Source organism: Fukomys damarensis, unplaced genomic scaffold (genome assembly GCF_012274545.1).
Source record: "Fukomys damarensis isolate Sample0158 unplaced genomic scaffold, DMR_v1.0_HiC HiC_scaffold_5, whole genome shotgun sequence".
Classification (NCBI taxonomy): domain Eukaryota; kingdom Metazoa; phylum Chordata; class Mammalia; order Rodentia; family Bathyergidae; genus Fukomys; species Fukomys damarensis.
In genome coordinates this window covers 22404562-22422432 of record NW_022900917.1, presented here as the reverse complement: position 1 = coordinate 22422432, position 17871 = coordinate 22404562, and the positions used below count along the sequence as shown (strand labels likewise).

The 17871-nt window shown below is 41.4% G+C and overlaps 1 protein-coding gene across 1 annotated transcript in view; it reads right to left on the bottom strand.

Annotated features, from left to right (window-relative positions):
• The window catches only part of Runx1t1 (RUNX1 partner transcriptional co-repressor 1), a 132003-nt gene that overhangs the window by 32119 nt on the left and 82013 nt on the right, over nucleotides 1–17871 (bottom strand). The window contains exons 7-9 of the mRNA XM_010611981.3: nucleotides 7551–7801; nucleotides 2213–2298; nucleotides 852–1053 (exon numbers count right to left, since the gene is read on the bottom strand). Coding sequence (XP_010610283.1) covers nucleotides 852–1053; nucleotides 2213–2298; nucleotides 7551–7801 — 539 coding nt within the window. The remainder of the gene's footprint in view (nucleotides 1–851; nucleotides 1054–2212; nucleotides 2299–7550; nucleotides 7802–17871) is intronic.

The window sequence follows — 17871 nt, the reverse complement described above, 5'->3', positions numbered from 1 at the left end:
GTGTGTGTGTGTGTGTGTGTGTGTGTGTGTGTGTGTTATAAGATACAGCTACAGCCAGACATCATGGTGCATGCTTGTAATCCTAGCACTCAGGAGGCTGAGGCAGGAAGATTGGTATGAATTCAAGGTCAGCCTGGGCTACAGAATGAGTTCAAAACCAGTCTGGACTACACAGCAAGACCTTGCCTCAACTCAAAATAAAAAACAAAACCCAAAGATATTGTAAGATATAGTTACAAAACAAGAGTGACCAGAGAACACACCACCCTGTGTATAGAGCTGTCCAACACTGGAGAGCAGTGGAACAATCTCAAGGAACCAGTTACACAGGCACAAGCCCCAGGCCCACACCGAGACTTGTGGTTTTGCGCGTCTGAGGCAGGGTCGTAACAGCTGTGGGAAGGGGCCCAAACCTGAGTGACGCATGCGGGATTCTGGCTCACTCACAACCTTCACCTGGAAAAGGAGCTGGAAATTTTGTGCCCATCTGCCCACCTTCATACCAGGCTGTGTGAAGGTCTCCTTTTCCTTAAATCCCCTGGGTGTTCTTTCTTTTTTAAAGACACGATTAAAAACAAAGGCAGTATTAATAGCACAGGAAATATCTATCTAATATGCTCATCTAGCCAGGAACTGTAGCACATGCCTGTAATCCTGGCACTCTGGGAGGCTGAGGCAGGAGGAGAGCAAGTTTGAGCGCCGCCTGGGGAACGCAGTGACTTGGGGAGACTCTGTCTTAAAAATATTTTTTGTTAAAGGACCATAGCTGTAGCTCAGTGTGAAGGTCCTGAGTTCAATCCTGGGTGCTCAGAAGAGACAAACAAGCAAATGAAAAATAAAAACAAAGCTACCTAATGCAACAGGGTCTGGGTTGACTGGGCTCTGCTGCCTGGAGTGGCTGCTGCCGCCGCCGCCACCTTTCTTCAGGTCCTCAGCGTCACTGTACCGCCTGATCCAGTAATTCAGCTCCTCCCGGTCAGCCTCCTGACATCGCCTCAGGACAGTGAGCGAGCGCCTCGTTTTTTCCACCATGTCCATTATGCAGTTTAACAGCTGCACGAGAAACCAGAGAGGCGAGGGTGTTAGCATCACATACATCCAACAGGTGCCAATAAGGGCTTTGCTTCAAAAAAGAACATAAATGCCCACCAATTATTACATAAATGTCTGTCAATGAAATCAAAACAAAATAATAAAATTTCAGCAATTTCCCATCCAAAAAAAAAATACACAGGGGAGAGGGAAGAGCACATAATTCACCACAAATTAAATAATGTCATGATGGGCCGGGATTAGGCTCAGTGGTTCTGCCTGCTTCACAAGTGCAAGGACCCGAGTTCGACCCCCAGTACCAAGAAATAATAATAAATAAATAAATAAATAAATAATGTCATAGACAATGAAACAAACTTTCAGGACACTGAAAGCAGTAGCTTTATTCCCTAAAGTTTCAGCCCAATATGTCCAACAGTTAGATTTGAAATTCAAACCCAAGAGGCGAGCAAATTCCATGCAACGGAGAAGACAAAGTAAGAGGCATGAAAGGGGTTGTGACTGATAGATTTCAGCTGAAGGTAAAACCTCCCTTTGCAAATACTAATAAGCCCATTAGCCAGCTGTGGGGCACACCTGTCATCCCTGTCCCCAGGAGGCAGGAGGAGGAAGAGGAGGACTACCTAGAGTTCAAGGCCAGCCTGAGCTACAGAGCCAGAGGGGCTCAGCAAATAAGACAAACAAAACAAAACCAGACACTGAGCACATCAATAGATAAACTAAAGGACTTTCACAGTAAATCAGTGGCTCTGTTGAGCTATTTCTTTTTAGGACCTAAATTCTACTCTTCTAAAAGGCTTGTATCAGTTTAGAAATCTAATCTTACTTTCTACTTCAAATGCTCACACCCAAGGGCGGCAGGAGACAAACCTCTAAGCATCCTTTTTTTTGTGGGGGGGGGTACCGGGATCGAACATTGGGTCCTTGCGCTTGCGAGGCAGGCCACCGAACCGCTGAGCTAAATCCCCGGGCCCTCCTTCCAAGCATCTTCAAGCTTTTACTTTTTTCACATAACCTCACTTCACCTGTTCGCAATTTTTTTTTTTAAGTACTGGGACCGAACTCGGGACCTTGCACTTGCAAAGCAGGTGCAGCACTGCTGAGCTAAACCCCTGGGCTCTCAAAACATTTTTAAACTGAATGAAAAGTGATGTCTTACATGATCAAGATGTTTCCACTCTTCCGCCCATTCTCGGTCCGTCAGTCTGTGATCAATCATTTCTTCTTGACGTGTGCCATGCAACCCTGCACATGGAGAGAAGAAGGTCTGGTCGGCCCTGTCTGGTGTGCAAGCAGGCACAGGCAGGCTATGTGGGCAGATGTGAGAATGTGTCTGATTATGATTGAAGACATGAGTCATATTTAGATTCGGAATGATCTAAAGATAAAATATTACAACTAGGAGAACTTGTAGGCCATCTGGTCAGAGCCCTTTATTGTACACTGAGCAGGCAGGGTCAAGTGATCTCAAGTCCAGAGCTAATTATCCATGTAACACTCCCTAAGTAAAAATAGAAATACATTCTTCATGAATAACACAAACCTGGGGCTGGGAATGCGGCTCGATGGTACTTGTTTAGAAAGCCCCCGGCCATGGGTTCAACCTCAGCACTGAATAAACACAAGAAACTAGATGCAGACATTAGGTAGTTTCAAAATGTGGCTGTCCCGCATTTAAAATAAAATCAGCAACTGTCATTTCACATAGGAAAGGATACATTTTCCCAAAATAAAAATGGTAAAAAACTAACAAACAAACAAACCCAACTTACATTTCCGTACAGTTGTAACTGAATACAACCCTAATATACATACCTTGCCAGTAAAATTAATCTGTGAAGAAGGGCTTGGATCATATGAAAGCTTACATGCACACATATGTTTCAATAAAACATAAAGACATTAAAAATGAACAGATAGTCTTTACAAAACAGTCAGTGTGTGGGTCATAATTTGACAAACCTACATTCAAACCGAGAAACTGCAAATGCTAATCTGAAGTCGATGAGTATGAAGGCTCTCAAGCAGCAATCACACTGCCATGGAAACGCAGCACACACGGGTAGCGCTGGTGAACAGAATGCACGCGAGCAACTAGCTAAGAGTGGACATGGTCCCACTAAGGGGAAGGGTGGCAGGCTCCCAGCCAAGATGCCCTGAAATGGGTTCTTCCAGTCACTGTGGGTGAAGGCCTTTCATTCTACTGCCAAAGAAGGGTCTTAGACTGGTGATGGCAAACATTTGAGAGACTGAGTGCCCAAACTGCAACCCAAAGCCTCCATATCTGGCACAAAGTGCCCACACTGCAATTAAACCTGAATACTGAGGTTTCAGTTTAGGAAAAAAACAAAACACAAAAAACACCACTATCCCATGCTGGGCTGCTCGGGTGACTTGGCTCACGTGTGAGAGAAGGCTGTGCCTGCTGCGGCATGTGTGCCATAGGTTCACCACCGCTGCCTTCGACTATGGTAATATTCCCATGGTAAGTGACTCAAACTGTTCTCTTTGCTACTCCTCACACTGTGAACAGCAAATTACGCCCGCAACAGTCAGGCTTCCAAACACTGAAGCTCCTCTGAGAGCCACAGATAAGAATGAACAGTAAGTGTTGTAAGATACTGCATTTCACTTTCTGTAACAACTAAGTGCACAGAAATGCTTTTATTTCAAAGAAAAAAAGATGAGTCACATGACTCTTTTCAGTCAACCACAAAATACAATTTTTCACGTATAACTGATGGAAGTGAACAAATTATGACAGCTCTTGCTCAGAATAAAAGAAAAAAAAAACTAAACACAAAATACTTTGCAAAGCTCCTGTCCAATTAGAACATATTCAGAGATATGCTTTAAAAGTTAAAATTGCCAATGCAAAAAAAGATGAGTCACATGACTCTTTTCAGTCAACCACAAAATACAATTTTTCACGTATAACTGATGGAAGTGAACAAATTATGACAGCTCTTGCTCAGAATAAAAGAAAAAAAAAACTAAACACAAAATACTTTGCAAAGCTCCTGTCCAATTAGAACATATTCAGAGATATGCTTTAAAAGTTAAAATTGCCAATGCCACCTATTGGTAAAAAAGTAAAATTGCAAAGATGTCTTAGTAATTTGCGTAACAGAAAAGACATTGAGGGAAAGTAATAGTTATTGCTGTTTGTTGTGATTACTTCAAGTTGAAATGTTTGCAAATATGTAATTTTTGTTGATTTATTTGTTGCCTGTGTTCCAGGGAGAAAGCACTACTGTTAAAATTAGTCACCACAGAAAACAACCGGAGAGTGATAAGAATATAAATATGATAGGAACTTTCATAATGGTGGCATCTAAGTATTTGCTTTTGAAGACCGAGAACTCCAAAAGTTTTGAAAATTTCAAAAAAGCCAGGGGTGGTGGTGCGCGCTTGTAATTCCAGCACTCAGGAAGCTGAGGCAGGAGGATCACAAATTCAAGGCCAGCATGGGCTACATGAATAATAAATTCAAGGCCAGCCTGAAAACTATATAGCAAGACCCTGTCTCAAAAAAAAAAAAAAAAAAAATTTCAAAAGTTTGGCAAATGAAGTCAGCAAGGACACATTTTCTAACACCTGGAATAACTAAAATAGCAACTGGATGTCTATGGCTAATGGGATTCTAGCATTTGTAGAATAGTGCTACTCACCTCATTTTCTAAAAATTAGAAAATTAGAAACATGTTTGAGCCCAACTACTTGGTGAAAAATACAGTATTTATTTGCTCCTTCGGAACTCTGGAAGTCACTTGTTACAATCAAATCTTTAAAGGGAAAGAGTAAGATAATATGAAAATTTTACATTTCCTAGTATCTTTACATCACATTCTTAAATATTCAGCAGTACAAAAATGTATATATGCATGTGTGTGTATATATATTTATATATATATATATATATATATATATAGAGAGAGAGAGAGAGAGAGAGAGAGAGAGACAGAGAGAGAGAGAGACAGAGAGAGAGAGACTAGCTCATGGTCATTAAAGGGCATATTGTCCATGTGTGGGAAATTTGGCACTAGTCTTGAGTCTTAACTAATGCTTATGTTTTAGAAGACTTTAGCTAACTAAGCTAACACTCCAATCTTACAAACTATCATTGCATACAAAGTAATTTTATTAAAGAATTCTAATGAGTGTATGTCCTTACATATAATAGGCATTCATGAATCATACCAGACTAAGTAAACCTTCACGGCAATTTTTATATTCTCAAAATGGCAGCTGAGTGTAACATCATAATTTGTTACTTTATATATCAAGAGTTTATTTTGCATTAGCACACACTAAACTCTGCCAGACTTTAGGGATGGTTAAGTAGCTGCACGTATTTGGAGAGATTAGCACTATTAGTTTTATAAGCTAATATAATTAAAAGGTAAGGAACATGGTCTGAAGGAAATCACATAAAACCAATGGTTACAGATATAATTCATAAAGGGATATTTTACATTACTAGATGAAAATGTAATCATTGCACATAAGCATAATTACTTCCGTACTGATTATTTTATTGCATACTATAACTAATATTTCACCAAACAGCATTTGCTGCTTAAGAAATAGGCTGTTTCCTATCACCTACAAAAGGGGATCCCTTCAGCACAGTGACCCAATGACTCCACCGCTATTTAAAATGAGCAATCATGGTTCTGGGGCCAGAAGTCAAAAATAACGGTAAGATTTGTGCATAGAAGGGGGTTGTTATCACATTTGATTGAGGTCAAAATATCAGTCCAGGCTGAAAAAAAGCTAATTCTGAAAGCTCTTCAGAAATAGTACCTGAGAGAACATTAGACAGATTGGCTATTAAGAAGGCACAAATTATACGCTTAGCTATTTGTCTGACATACTATATAAATGTAGAAATTACGTTGTGGGGAACCGAACTACTAATTTACTATCTCACAAGCAAAGCTTCAATCATCTTTTCCCCCACGCTTGCTGCTTTCTAAACATTTGGAGAGTTCTGTATCAAAAGGTGAGAAAGACTCCACACTTGGCGATCCCTCTTTGCTAGTAACTTAGTTGGAAATCTAACATAAACTTCTGCATAGCAAGCTGTCTTTGCCTCTGAAAACAAACAAACAGAAAAAACTGTCACTGCTCTCCAAGCGTGGGCAGTTGGCTGACTGTGGTTCCCAGAGTTCTGCATTCTGGTTTTTCACTTGGACTTTGTTCCTTGCTCTCTCCAGTACCCTGCCCACCAAATGGCCCATGGCAGGAATGTTGGCCAGCAACTAGTTAGGAGTTGAAGGAACGGTGGGTAAGATGGACTCAGGAGACAAGAAAACAGGACTGGCTGTTGCTCTCAGCCTCATCGACACTTAGGGATAGAAGGTGTCCTCAGAACACTGTCCTTCCCAACCACCTAACACTGCCAGTGTGACCACTGGCCACCTATTAAAACTTACCTTGTTCATCTTCAGTTTCTCATTGCAGACACTTATTTGTTCTTTAGAAAGCAATGTCACCTGAAAGCTTTACCTCCAACAGTTTTATTTAAAAAAGGAATGGACACAGGCAAACAACACATATTTGCCCAAACTCACTCCTATATTTTGATCTGATACAAAACTGACAACACTAAACTTTACACTTGTGCCATCAAGTAAGTAAAGTATCAAGCATTTCTCAAGAATATCTTTCCAGGGCTGGGGATTTAGCTCAGTGGCACCATATGAAGGTCCTGAGTTCAATCCCCAGTACTGCCAAAAAAAAAAAAAAAAAAAAAAAAAAAAAAAAAAAATTTTTCCAGGAAAACAAAAAAAAAAAAAAAAAAAGAAAAAAGAAAAAGTATCTGTCCAGGTAAACTACAAACAACATATCATGTGATACTTTAGAAAGATAGAATATCAAAGAGACAGAAAATGCCAAAACGAACTTTGAGATCATCTGAATAAAATATACAATGAAGGAAACTATGTTTTAAAAATATCTGTGGTATGCCAGCTGTGGTGGCATGTGACTAATTTCAGTACTGAGGATACTGAGACAGGTGACTCACAAATTCAAGGACAGCCTGGACTACACAGGAAGACTGTTTCAAAGGAAAAAAAATCGCAGCGGGTAGCTTGCATATAAAATCACTCATGCTAAAAAAATTTTTGAACTAAAAATTAAGTATGTATTCGTTATCATAAATAAGGGTTTTGGGTTTTTGTTGTTGTTGTTTTGCGGAATCAGGGATCGAACTTAGGACCTTGTGTTTGCCAGGCAGGTGCATCACCATTGAACTAAATTGCCAGCCCCAGTTTTAAGTTTGATGCCCTGCTCAAAAAACAGTGTTGTCACAAAGAATATGGGGAGGGGGAGAGAATATTAATACTAATAGAGTTTTCTCATAAAGGAAACAACATAAAGACAGAATTTTCACCCCTCACAGATCTCAAGCTTCAAATTCAGTTAAGAAGTTAACGACACAAGTCTGCAAGCATCCAATCCAAAGGAAGTGAACAGATCCTCAGTCTTACCCATAGGTCTGTTTCTGTCCCTGAGGTCCCTGTGGCTGGGGTGTCGATAGGAGTCCCTGTAGTGGTGGGCAATGGCCATATCATCCAAACGGTAATGCTGAGGTGGAGGTGGGGTGGGGTGAGGCAGGCCATTGGGCTGGTAGGACAAGCCGTTATTTGGACTGTACCGCTGGCCGGGGCTAATAGTGCATGGTCGCTTGCTTGGATGCTCTGAGTGCAAAGGCTCTCTGTCAAAGCCATTTTCTTTGGTTCTGAGGGGGGAAGAGAGAGAGTTTTGTTTCATAAAGTACTCAGAAGCCAGCACAGTTCAGACACTCATATTTGAGCTTGTAATATCAACAGAACATTCCTTTTTGGGGGCCAGAAACTTTCAAAACTCAGCTTCCCAGAAAACCTACGGAAATTCAGTCAGACCCACATGGAGACTGAGATGATCACCAGCCTAGAGAGGAGAGAGCGGCCATTGTTAAATTAGCAAGCATCTTTGCAGCTGAAGCTCCTGTGGTAAAGGCACAAATAAGAAACCCAATCTCCATAGATAACCTTTTCATGCAAAAAAAAGTTTTTGATTTGTAAAGTTCCCCTAAGACTGGTTGTATTTGGGGAAGATTCATCGGTCGAAAATCCTCACCACCTAAATGAATGAGGGCCTCACACTCCACCTGGCATCTGACTTCCGCAGCAAAAAAACACCTGAGAGCAGTGCTGACCAACACAGTAAGCGCACTTGGCAATTTAAATTAAGATGTTGGTTAATTAAAAAATTAAATAAAGCTTCAAGTCTTCAGTAGCTGTATTTACATTTCAGGAGCTCAACAGCAACTTCCTAGACATCTGCTGGAAAGCAATGATCTAGCTGAGCTGCTATGGTGAGCAAAGTAACATCCCGAACCCCAGCGTTGTCTCGGGTCACCAACATAAGCATCAGTTGGACAGAGCTATCTGGGACCAAAAGGAAAACCTAGGTCACCACTTAAAGTTGAGCAGACATCTGCCCAGAGTATGGGGGTCCTGTCTGGGGTCTCAGGGTCTTAGAGCAACACAGGCACACCCTGGGTGCACTTTATCAGATGCCCCACAGAGCTCTGAACTTGGTTTTCCATACATGAGACCTAACAATTAACCACTGCTCCTTGGTTCTCCAGTGAAAGTAGGGCTAAAGCAATTTGCTTGCTGAATGTATCTCTATTGCCTAAAAATTAACCTAATATATTTGATAAGACATAAACAGGTGAGGGAAAAATATCTGAAGAGGGAGGTAGCTTAGTGTGAAAACCCTGGGTTCCAACCCCCTCCTCAAAAGAGTCAAAAATCAATCATATCTTTGAAACCACAAATCCTAAACTCTGTCACATGGCAACTGAGCCTCCTGATGACAGCATCATAGTCTGTCCCTGGGGGTAGGAGTGACATCTACTTATCTACTTTCCCAGAGAAGCCTCCTCATGAGAATTCTGCCTGATCTCCCTATGCCACTTTTTTTTTTGTTTTGTTTTTTTGTTTTTTTGTACCAGGGATCGAACTCAGGTCCTTGCACTTGCAAGGCAGGTGGCGGAACCACTGAGCTAAATCCCCAGCTCTCTAAGCCTTTTTAATTTGATAAAACAATAGCTATGAAGGTCTGAAGACACTTTTCCTACTTTCCCGGCCTCTATGGACAGTCCTTGCTAGTATCAGAGGGACAGCCGAATGCAACATGAACCAGCCACGGAGACTGCGTGGGCAGTGGGTTCTAGAAGGAGCACCCTTATGGGGAGGGGAGGAGGGGTGAAGGGAGGGCAGGGACAAGGGGAGAAAATGAGAACCAAGACGTGTCATGTAGAGGTACAAGATCCCAACAATGAATGTAACTGTACTGTATACCTAAAATGTACCAATAAACTCAATGAGGGAAAAAAAAAAAGGAGGGGGGAGTCCCAGTTACAATTTGCTCACCCACATCAGTGATGGGGAACCTTTTAGAGCTTTCAGAACCTTTTAGAACCTTTTAGAACAGCCCTCTGCGGCACGTGTGCCATGGGTTCGCCACTGCTGCCCTAGACTCGGAAGGATAAAGGAGTTTGAGATGGAAGACATAAGCACACAAAGGACGGAGAAAAAGTCCACTAAGTTTCGTGTGAAACGAGAATGGGCCTGTGACGAGGTACAGAACGCACTGCTCCGAGACAGGAGACTGGCCAGTGCTGGAAGACAGCGCCGCGTGGTCCCTGGGGCTCAGCGGCCAGAAATGTCCAGGCCGCTCCCGTCAAGTCTGTCTGCACTAAAGCATTCTGACTCCATGCACATCGATCACTGGTACCCGACCAAAATGCCCAGTGCAACCCAGGTGTTGCCTAACTGCACACTCCTTTACAATCATTTTTTAATAGGGAAACATTCTAGATATTGATTTATCTCCTAAAAGTATATTTATGTGATGCTAACCCCTATTTTCATATCCTATGCCTTTAATAATACACTTCAACATCCAATGCGTACTACTACCAGCACAAATCAGTTGGAGAACACTGACGACTCTAAGTAGCTAGCACAACACCTATCTTACCGGCAGTGTGGAGTACTGGAAAGAGCACTGGACTGGAAATCAAGACACCTGAGATCTAGTCCTGGCTCTTCCACAACTAGCTGAGTGCCCTTGGGTAAGTCCTTAAACTCTAGACCTCAGTTTGCTCATCTGCAAAATGAAAGGGTTGGACTAGATCAATGGTTTTCAAACTGTGCCGCCTGAAGGGCTTAAAGGCTTCTGCAGATAACGAACTTTTCCCCCAACCAATAAAGATTTAAAGGACCATTACCTGATCTTCTCTGTTTTAAAAATGTGAGAGTCCAAGTCTAAGATTTCATTTTTATCATTATTTCTTTTTGGTACCGGGGTCGAACTGGGGTCCTTGTGCTTGCGAAGCAGGCGGCAGAACTGCTGATCTAAATACCCGGCTAACATTTCACTTTTAGAGGTAAAATAATTGCTGCTAAAATCAAGTTTAAAAACCACTGGACTAGGTTTCTGAGGTTCCTTCTCATTAAAAACTTGACAGTTCCATTGTCCTATGCTACAGTGCTCTAACTGTTTGGTACAGCGGAGCGAGGTGGCAGTGCAGACAAGCACACGGGGCTGATGGGCCTTGGCCCATACCACAGGTGTGTGAAACAAACACTTAAGCCAAGTTCTCCGTTCCTTGCTTTCGACAATTTATTTCTTATAGCTTGTTTTCCTGTGTGTGAAAAATTAAACTCCTCTAAATACCTTTGAGCTAGCCTGGCAGTATTTCTATACACATGTCAAAACCAGCCTGACCTATGGTTCTCTCTGATTCCGTGACAATGAGAAAAACCCGGGAAGAACCCTGATGATTCTCACACACCTAGATAAGTTACTTTGATCCCTATTGAGACTTCTGATCAGTGCTATTACTTTTGTGACCCAATTATATATTTTGAAAATATATATATTTTCCCCTTAACCAAGGGCAAAGACATCCGAAGAGGTATGGCTAGGAGGCCCCTCCCTGCGTCCCACCCTGAATCCCCTCCCTTAGAGCCAGTGTATAACAGAGCCCATCACCTCATGGTCACCTTCCAACAGCAAAGCATCGAAGCCCACAGCCCACAGAAGTAAAGCTGTAAAGGGGTCTTCCTGTTGCTGCCTCAAATCACTGAATAATTCTAAAGCCAAGCTGATACCATAATAGTAATGAAAGCAACTTAACTGCTATTTGTTCTATCTATTTATTAGAAATGCCTATAACTACCTACACTCATTTTTTTAAAAGTACTGAGAATTAAACTCAGGGCCTTCACGTTTCAGGCCCCCACGTGGCCCTTTTATAAATTTTTTCTTATTTTGAGACAGAGTCTCATCAAGTCACTAAGCTGTCCAGGCTGGGCTAGAATTTGTGATCCTCCTGCCTCAGCCTGCCAGAGTGCTGGCAGTACAGGTGTGCATTACCATGTACTCCGGAGTAGCAAATGAAGAGTAGCAAATTTGCTTAGGGAAATTTCATATTTGCATTTCTATTTGTTGCCCTTTTCAAAATGTATTATGCAAAACTAAATGCTTTCCATTATCCCACACCAACATGTCCTAGAAATAACCCCAGCTCTACAAGGAGGTCCAAGTGTCTCCAGCCAGTGAAAGCCACTTGTGGTTTGTTCTTAAAATCCTACGTAAGGAGACTACTTCCCTCCTAGAAGGCCCTGTCCTGAATGTAACCTCACCACTTCAACGCGTAGCCCAAATCACTCCTCTGTTGAGTTCTGACACCCTAAGAGCAAATCACTTGCATGTCCTCACATTACTAAGTTTCTGGCCTCGGTTTCCTGTGCAGGGAGATGGGGTTAATAGGAAACAGTAACTGCAAACAGTGCAGAGTTGGCCAAAGTCGCACTTTCCTACACCTTGTATCCCTGGCCCCAGGCCCTCAATCACAGATTTGGAAATGGACGACTTGAAAAATGAAATAAACATTTTTAAGGCTCCTTACGCAGTATGGAGCATGTCATGCTTAGTGTACCCTGATAATCCCTCAGTAACTCTCAGATAGTGTAACACTCAAGGAAATGGGTAAGTTTGGAAAAATCTTTTATGAAGTCAATAAGCAGAATAAAATGAAAAATCTAAACGACAGGAGTAGGTGTAACATTCTTTTTCTCCTAGTTTTAAATAAATAAACAAATAAAGAAGTATTGCTATAAAAATTGCTCTAAACCAGGCATGGTGGAACACACCAATAATCCCAGCAGTCTGAGAGGCTTCAGCAGTTCAAGAGCAGCCTGGACAGCTTTTTGTCTTAGTGAGATCCTGTCTCAAAATTTAAAAACAATTAAGAGCTTAGGAGGTAACTCAGTGCAAGGCCCAGGATTCAATCCCTAATACTATCACCAAAGCAAAACGAAACAAAAACACTTCTCTGAATAGAGGAAAAGTGACATAACGTAATAAACCTTAGCATGGGACCCAAAATTAGAATCTTAGTCCCATTACAAATAAATATAGTACATGTGCTAATTCCTCACTTGAGCTGCAACAGGCATCTCGAAATGAACATGTCCAGCCTGGCCCTGTCGTTCCCTTGTGATTCCTGTTCTCCTTCTACCTATTCTCCCACGTAGACACTTGCAAGTCAGGCCACGACTTCGTTCTCTGCATCCAAGACCTGCTGTGGGTCTCCTTCCTGTACCAGGACACCCTACTTGGTCCTGTCACACTTCCTCCAGCCCTGCTGACATCTCAGCAGAGCCTGGGGTCCTCCAGATGTGTTCGCCATTTGTCTCCAGGGCTGAATCCCACCGCTGGGCTTGGGCTCCCAGAAAATGGGGAGTCGGACACTGGGCACGTCTGACACCCAATGGGCGCTGCGGCTTACTCTATTCCTTATTTTACGCTTGAATTTTAGAAATCTCTTCTCTAAACTTTAGGAAGTAAAAGTTCTGTTAGAGAAAAGACGAATAGACATTCACAACTCACTCTCCCCATTTTCTAACACATGAAATTATTTAAGGTTTCCGTGGAAGAACTAGATACTGAATTGAAGGGAGAAAATCGTTCTTGTCACCCTATTTTCAGACCATAATTCAGTAAGAGGTGCCTACAGAAATTGTGAGGAAATGTGTAAGTTTAAGTAAGAATTTCACATAATTTGTTTTTCTTGGTGTGGAATAATGTATCCAAAACAAACTAGATTACAAATTCCCCTGCCTCCTTAAAAAGAAAATCAAACCTAATTCTTCATGACAACCTGCAGTGGCTGCTGTATTTTCCTATCACTCTGGAGGAAGGGGGACATTCAGATGGGGAAGAACAGAGGGGGAGACCACAGGATCCCCTCTTCCGGGCCAGATGGAGAGAAGCGTCTTTCATCTCTCTGTTGCTGAATAACCACCCAGGAGACAGAATTTCCTACGCAGCACGCCAATTTCTGCAGAAGTAAATAAGAGGCAGGTGGGTGTTTGCCACTCCAGACACACAAGCAGGAAGCCTGGACCTCCAGGGTTACCATACGCAGCCTCACAGGGCCCTGGAGCCTCCCCTTCCCAGAGCGGGAAGGTGGAATTCTGTGTCCCCTGCCTCCTGGTGCTGGCCATCTGCTCAGCAGCCAGGCAGCCTGTGGCTGGCTGTCCCTGTGCCTTTCTAATCTCTGCCACTGATGCTGAAGTATTCCAACTCTACTCCTCCTCCTGCTGCCTGGAAATGCTCTTTCTTATTCTAATTTGTCATCTGCGGGTTCCCATTCCAGCATTCCAGCTTTTTTTCTGTGCAGTCAACCAATCTCAGCATTGGTTTGGGCCACCAGCAACTATTTTCACTATTGTATTTCAGAGACACATCTTTTTGAGCCAAATAAATAAATAAAGCCTGTTGGGGGGTTATTTGATATACTACTGAAAATGTCTGCATTAAATTTAACTTGAATTGTTTATGTGCTCCAGGACTGAGAGGGGTGTTTCAGGAATTTTGCTCTGTTTTAGGTACCCACTGTGCATAATGAAGTTCATGATAGTGCCCGAAGGTCAATGAGAATACAAAGATGAGTGAGACATGATCCCTTTAACCCTCTTTAAGAGTGTAAGATAGTCATTTCTTTACCATAAAAATGATTTAACTGGAGCTACAAGACTTCTATACTTTCAGGCAGAATCTATACACATAAAATTCCATAAAAACAATACAAATGTGGAGTCAGGCATTGTGGCACACTCCTATAATGACAGTGCTCAGAAAGCTGAGGCAGGAAGCTCTCTGTTGAGTTCAAGGCCCACCTGAACTATAGAGCAAGACTGTTTCAAAAAAAAAAAAACAAAACAAAACAAAACAAAAAACAACAATACACATTACAATTAATGCGGTATGGGAGATCAGAATAAGGAAGCTTACTCCAGAATATATTCTCAAGAGCGTAGAGCTTTGTGATCACAAGGAGTTAGCTTTAACCCCTGGCTCTGCAATTTGCTGGCCACATGAACTAAGGAGGGCTTAGCCTCTGAGAGCCTCAGTGTTTGTGTCTGAGAAATACAGGACTGATTTCCTCAGAGCTGCTGAGAGGGTTATAGGAAAGAATCTCTCTACAGAGCCTAACACATATTTGGCACTCAACAAGTCAGTCTAAGCCCTTTGTCTTCACACCGGGGCTTCCCAAGGCTGGTGATACAGAATAATGGTTTTAGGAACAAAGGAATTTGAGCTGGAGAACCCGGAGTTAGAATCTCCTGAGCATCTCAACAGCCACAGGACTCTGACATTCAATAGCACCCAGCCTTCCTGAATTTACACAGTAGCCCTATTAGCTACTGAAATAAGCACTCTATGTTAGTGTGCAAATTACCTCCTACAGGGTCTGGCACATCTTAAGTGCTCAGTAGATGGTAACTGTTAAGAATATTGAGGACTGGGAAGCCATCATTCACACAACAGACACTGAGTCAGGCTATGAAATATGAAGAAGTCAAGACAGATAAGTGGGAAGTGGAACAAAAACCATGCATAGGAATACAGACCAAGGCATGAAGTGTATTCTGTAGGGCTTTACCAAGAAGAGAAGCAAGTAAGCCCCTAGTTAAGGCTGAGGATGAGATGTGAGGAGATCAGAACGTCCTCAACAACCATGCTGTCATTCTTACATATAAACACAAGCCAGCACTCTCTCTACTAGTGGGCTTCACAACTGGTGTGACTAATATAAAAAATAATCATTACAGGGGTAACACACTTTAAAAGCTGAGGAACATAAAAGATGCAACACAAAACAAGAAAGGATTAATATATCTGTTTTTCCATAGAATACTAAGTGCAATAGATTGTAAGAACTGAATTCTTATTTGTGCAATTAACTGTACTACTTTCTTGCAAAGAATACCTAATGTTCCTCTTTCGAAAGATGGAAGTATTGAAACTCACAGACAAGAAGTGGACCTCCTCAGTCTGGCTGATGGGCAATAGGATGACAATCTCACAAATTCCACCCACACTGTTTCAAAACGACTGCTTTCTGACCCTCCAGCCTTCAGCATTTTCTAACACTCATTAAGCCAAGAAACTTGGCTTCCTGGGTCTCTTCTGTCATTAAAATGACTTATAAAACCTCAGAGTATTATGCTATGGCAGTTACCCACTTGAGTAATTATAGAAAAGGAATAAATGAAAGTCAGGAAAAAACCCAGTTCTTAGTTGTGCTTTCCTTATTTCAATCCTGCACATAAGAACATCTTTTGCATCTGGGAGATTTAGAATATGTAAATTTGCTGGTTTCTCAACCAAGATGCATTGTGACTTGAAGCACATTCTTTGAGCTTTACTTTTCCAAGTAGAAAGAGGAGGGATTGGGCTGGTACAGCCATAAGATCTCTCCCAGGTAACAAACTATGTAATTTTAAGGTTCAAGAAAATCTTTTTAGGAAATATCTAACTATAGGGGAGGAGCAAAAACATTATGAATCCAACTAAATGTGCTTTTTTATCAGAGCTCTAGAAGTGTTAAAGTGGAGCTACTGTGTAGCACAGTAGTTAAAATGATGATGAATGAGAACAGGATTTGATCAATCATTTGAGATAATAAGGGAAAAGAGAAAAACAACAAAAATAATTACACCCAAATAAAAACAAAGGTCACTGCATTTGGTTTCTTAGCAAGAAAAACCCTCTGGGTCAGAAAAGGAGCATAACAGGTGAGAACACAATTTAAATGCAAATCTGAAAAAGAGCTTCAGTGTTAAGGCTGTCAGAAAGGAAGGACAGGGATGACAAGCATTTTTTTTCTAAAACTGTGTAATTTTCCTCCACTCTACAGCTTCCATGAAGTGGGGCACTGTCTAACTGTACTTCCCTCTTCAGTGCGTGGAGAGGTGTAAGTGTCCTTATGAGTAAGCGCAGGGAGGTTTATAGTGCCCAGAACTTCCAGTCTCTATACGTGAGGCTTCCCTTCATTTAACTGACCCCAAGAAAAGCTCCGGCTCCCCTTTTCAGCATGTTGCATCACAGAATGACAAAAGAATAGAGATCTAGGACAAATTACAAACCTACACAGTAACTACAAAGAATACAAATCATAATTTCTCTTTCCCTGATATTTTGGGTAAAACAGCATGATTTTTAAAAGAAAATTGTCTTTTGCAAACTTGGGCTCTGCAGTATTCTACCACAGATCTACAAATTAGGGATGCCCTGAGCTGTTTGTAAAAGAAACTAGAAAATATTTCACTGTCCTATACAGGGAAAAATAAAGAAAGGGGGGAAAAATTCGGCGATTTCCCTGGAGTATGAATTCGTCTGTAAACAACAGTAACATTTTAAAAAGAAAAAATTAACAATAATATTTAAGGATGAGAAGAAAGTTAAATCTGCCAAAGCCCATCCCTGACACATGTAATGACTGCTTAGTACATTAACTCAGCAATCGTCACAGAATTTAAACCCCCAAAGTTGTAAACAAAATATAGAGCGCTCTTTTGTTCGTGACATGTCATGAACAAATTACCAAAATGTGTTTTCTCCTCAGGTGTCAGTTTTTCCCTCTTTTAGTGACTGATGGCTCCCAGTGTTATTACAGAAACAGATTGATCTTTTTAATGAGCCAGTTTAATAGACTCCAAAATCTCACGGTGGCTGCTCATCCATGTCAGACCATATGTACCAACAAAACATTCAGTAAAACAAAAAAAGCTCTGCTGTCAGACAGCTCCATACACTATAAAATTTCATATAGCAGAGCTGGATAGACAGATAAATAACTAGGGAAGAAGATGCACATGTAAACAAGATACAGGCAATACACGAAAAAATACTGTAGAGGCCCATATTAATTTGAATCTGATCAAATTCCCACAAGATACAAATGTATTTATACAACATATTCTCATTACCCTTCCTCCTAACTCTAAGGGAACCTATATGCCATCTTTCCACTAAAACAAATACATCAGAGTTCCACCTGAAAAAAGATGCTCCATCTAAAGATTAATTGTATAAACTGTGATTCCAGCATCTGTCCATGAACAACTAAAGATACCATAAGATGAAGACGACTTTTAAAGCTTTCTACCTGACTGAATGTGTGTGCACACAGCTACTGATCAGAATAAGAATGCTGAGCGTCTGTGGAATCTAATATGAATTTTTCATGTCAATATTAACATACTATTCAGAGCTTATTAGGATTGTCCCAGGAAAGTCTAAAGTTCTGGTACATAAAAATACTAGGAGGGGCCAGGGATTTGGCTCAGAGGATCTGCTGCCTGCCTCGCAAGTGAAAGGTCCCGAGTTCGATCCCCGGTACCAAATAAATAAATATAAATATAAATATAAATATAAATATAAATATATATATATATA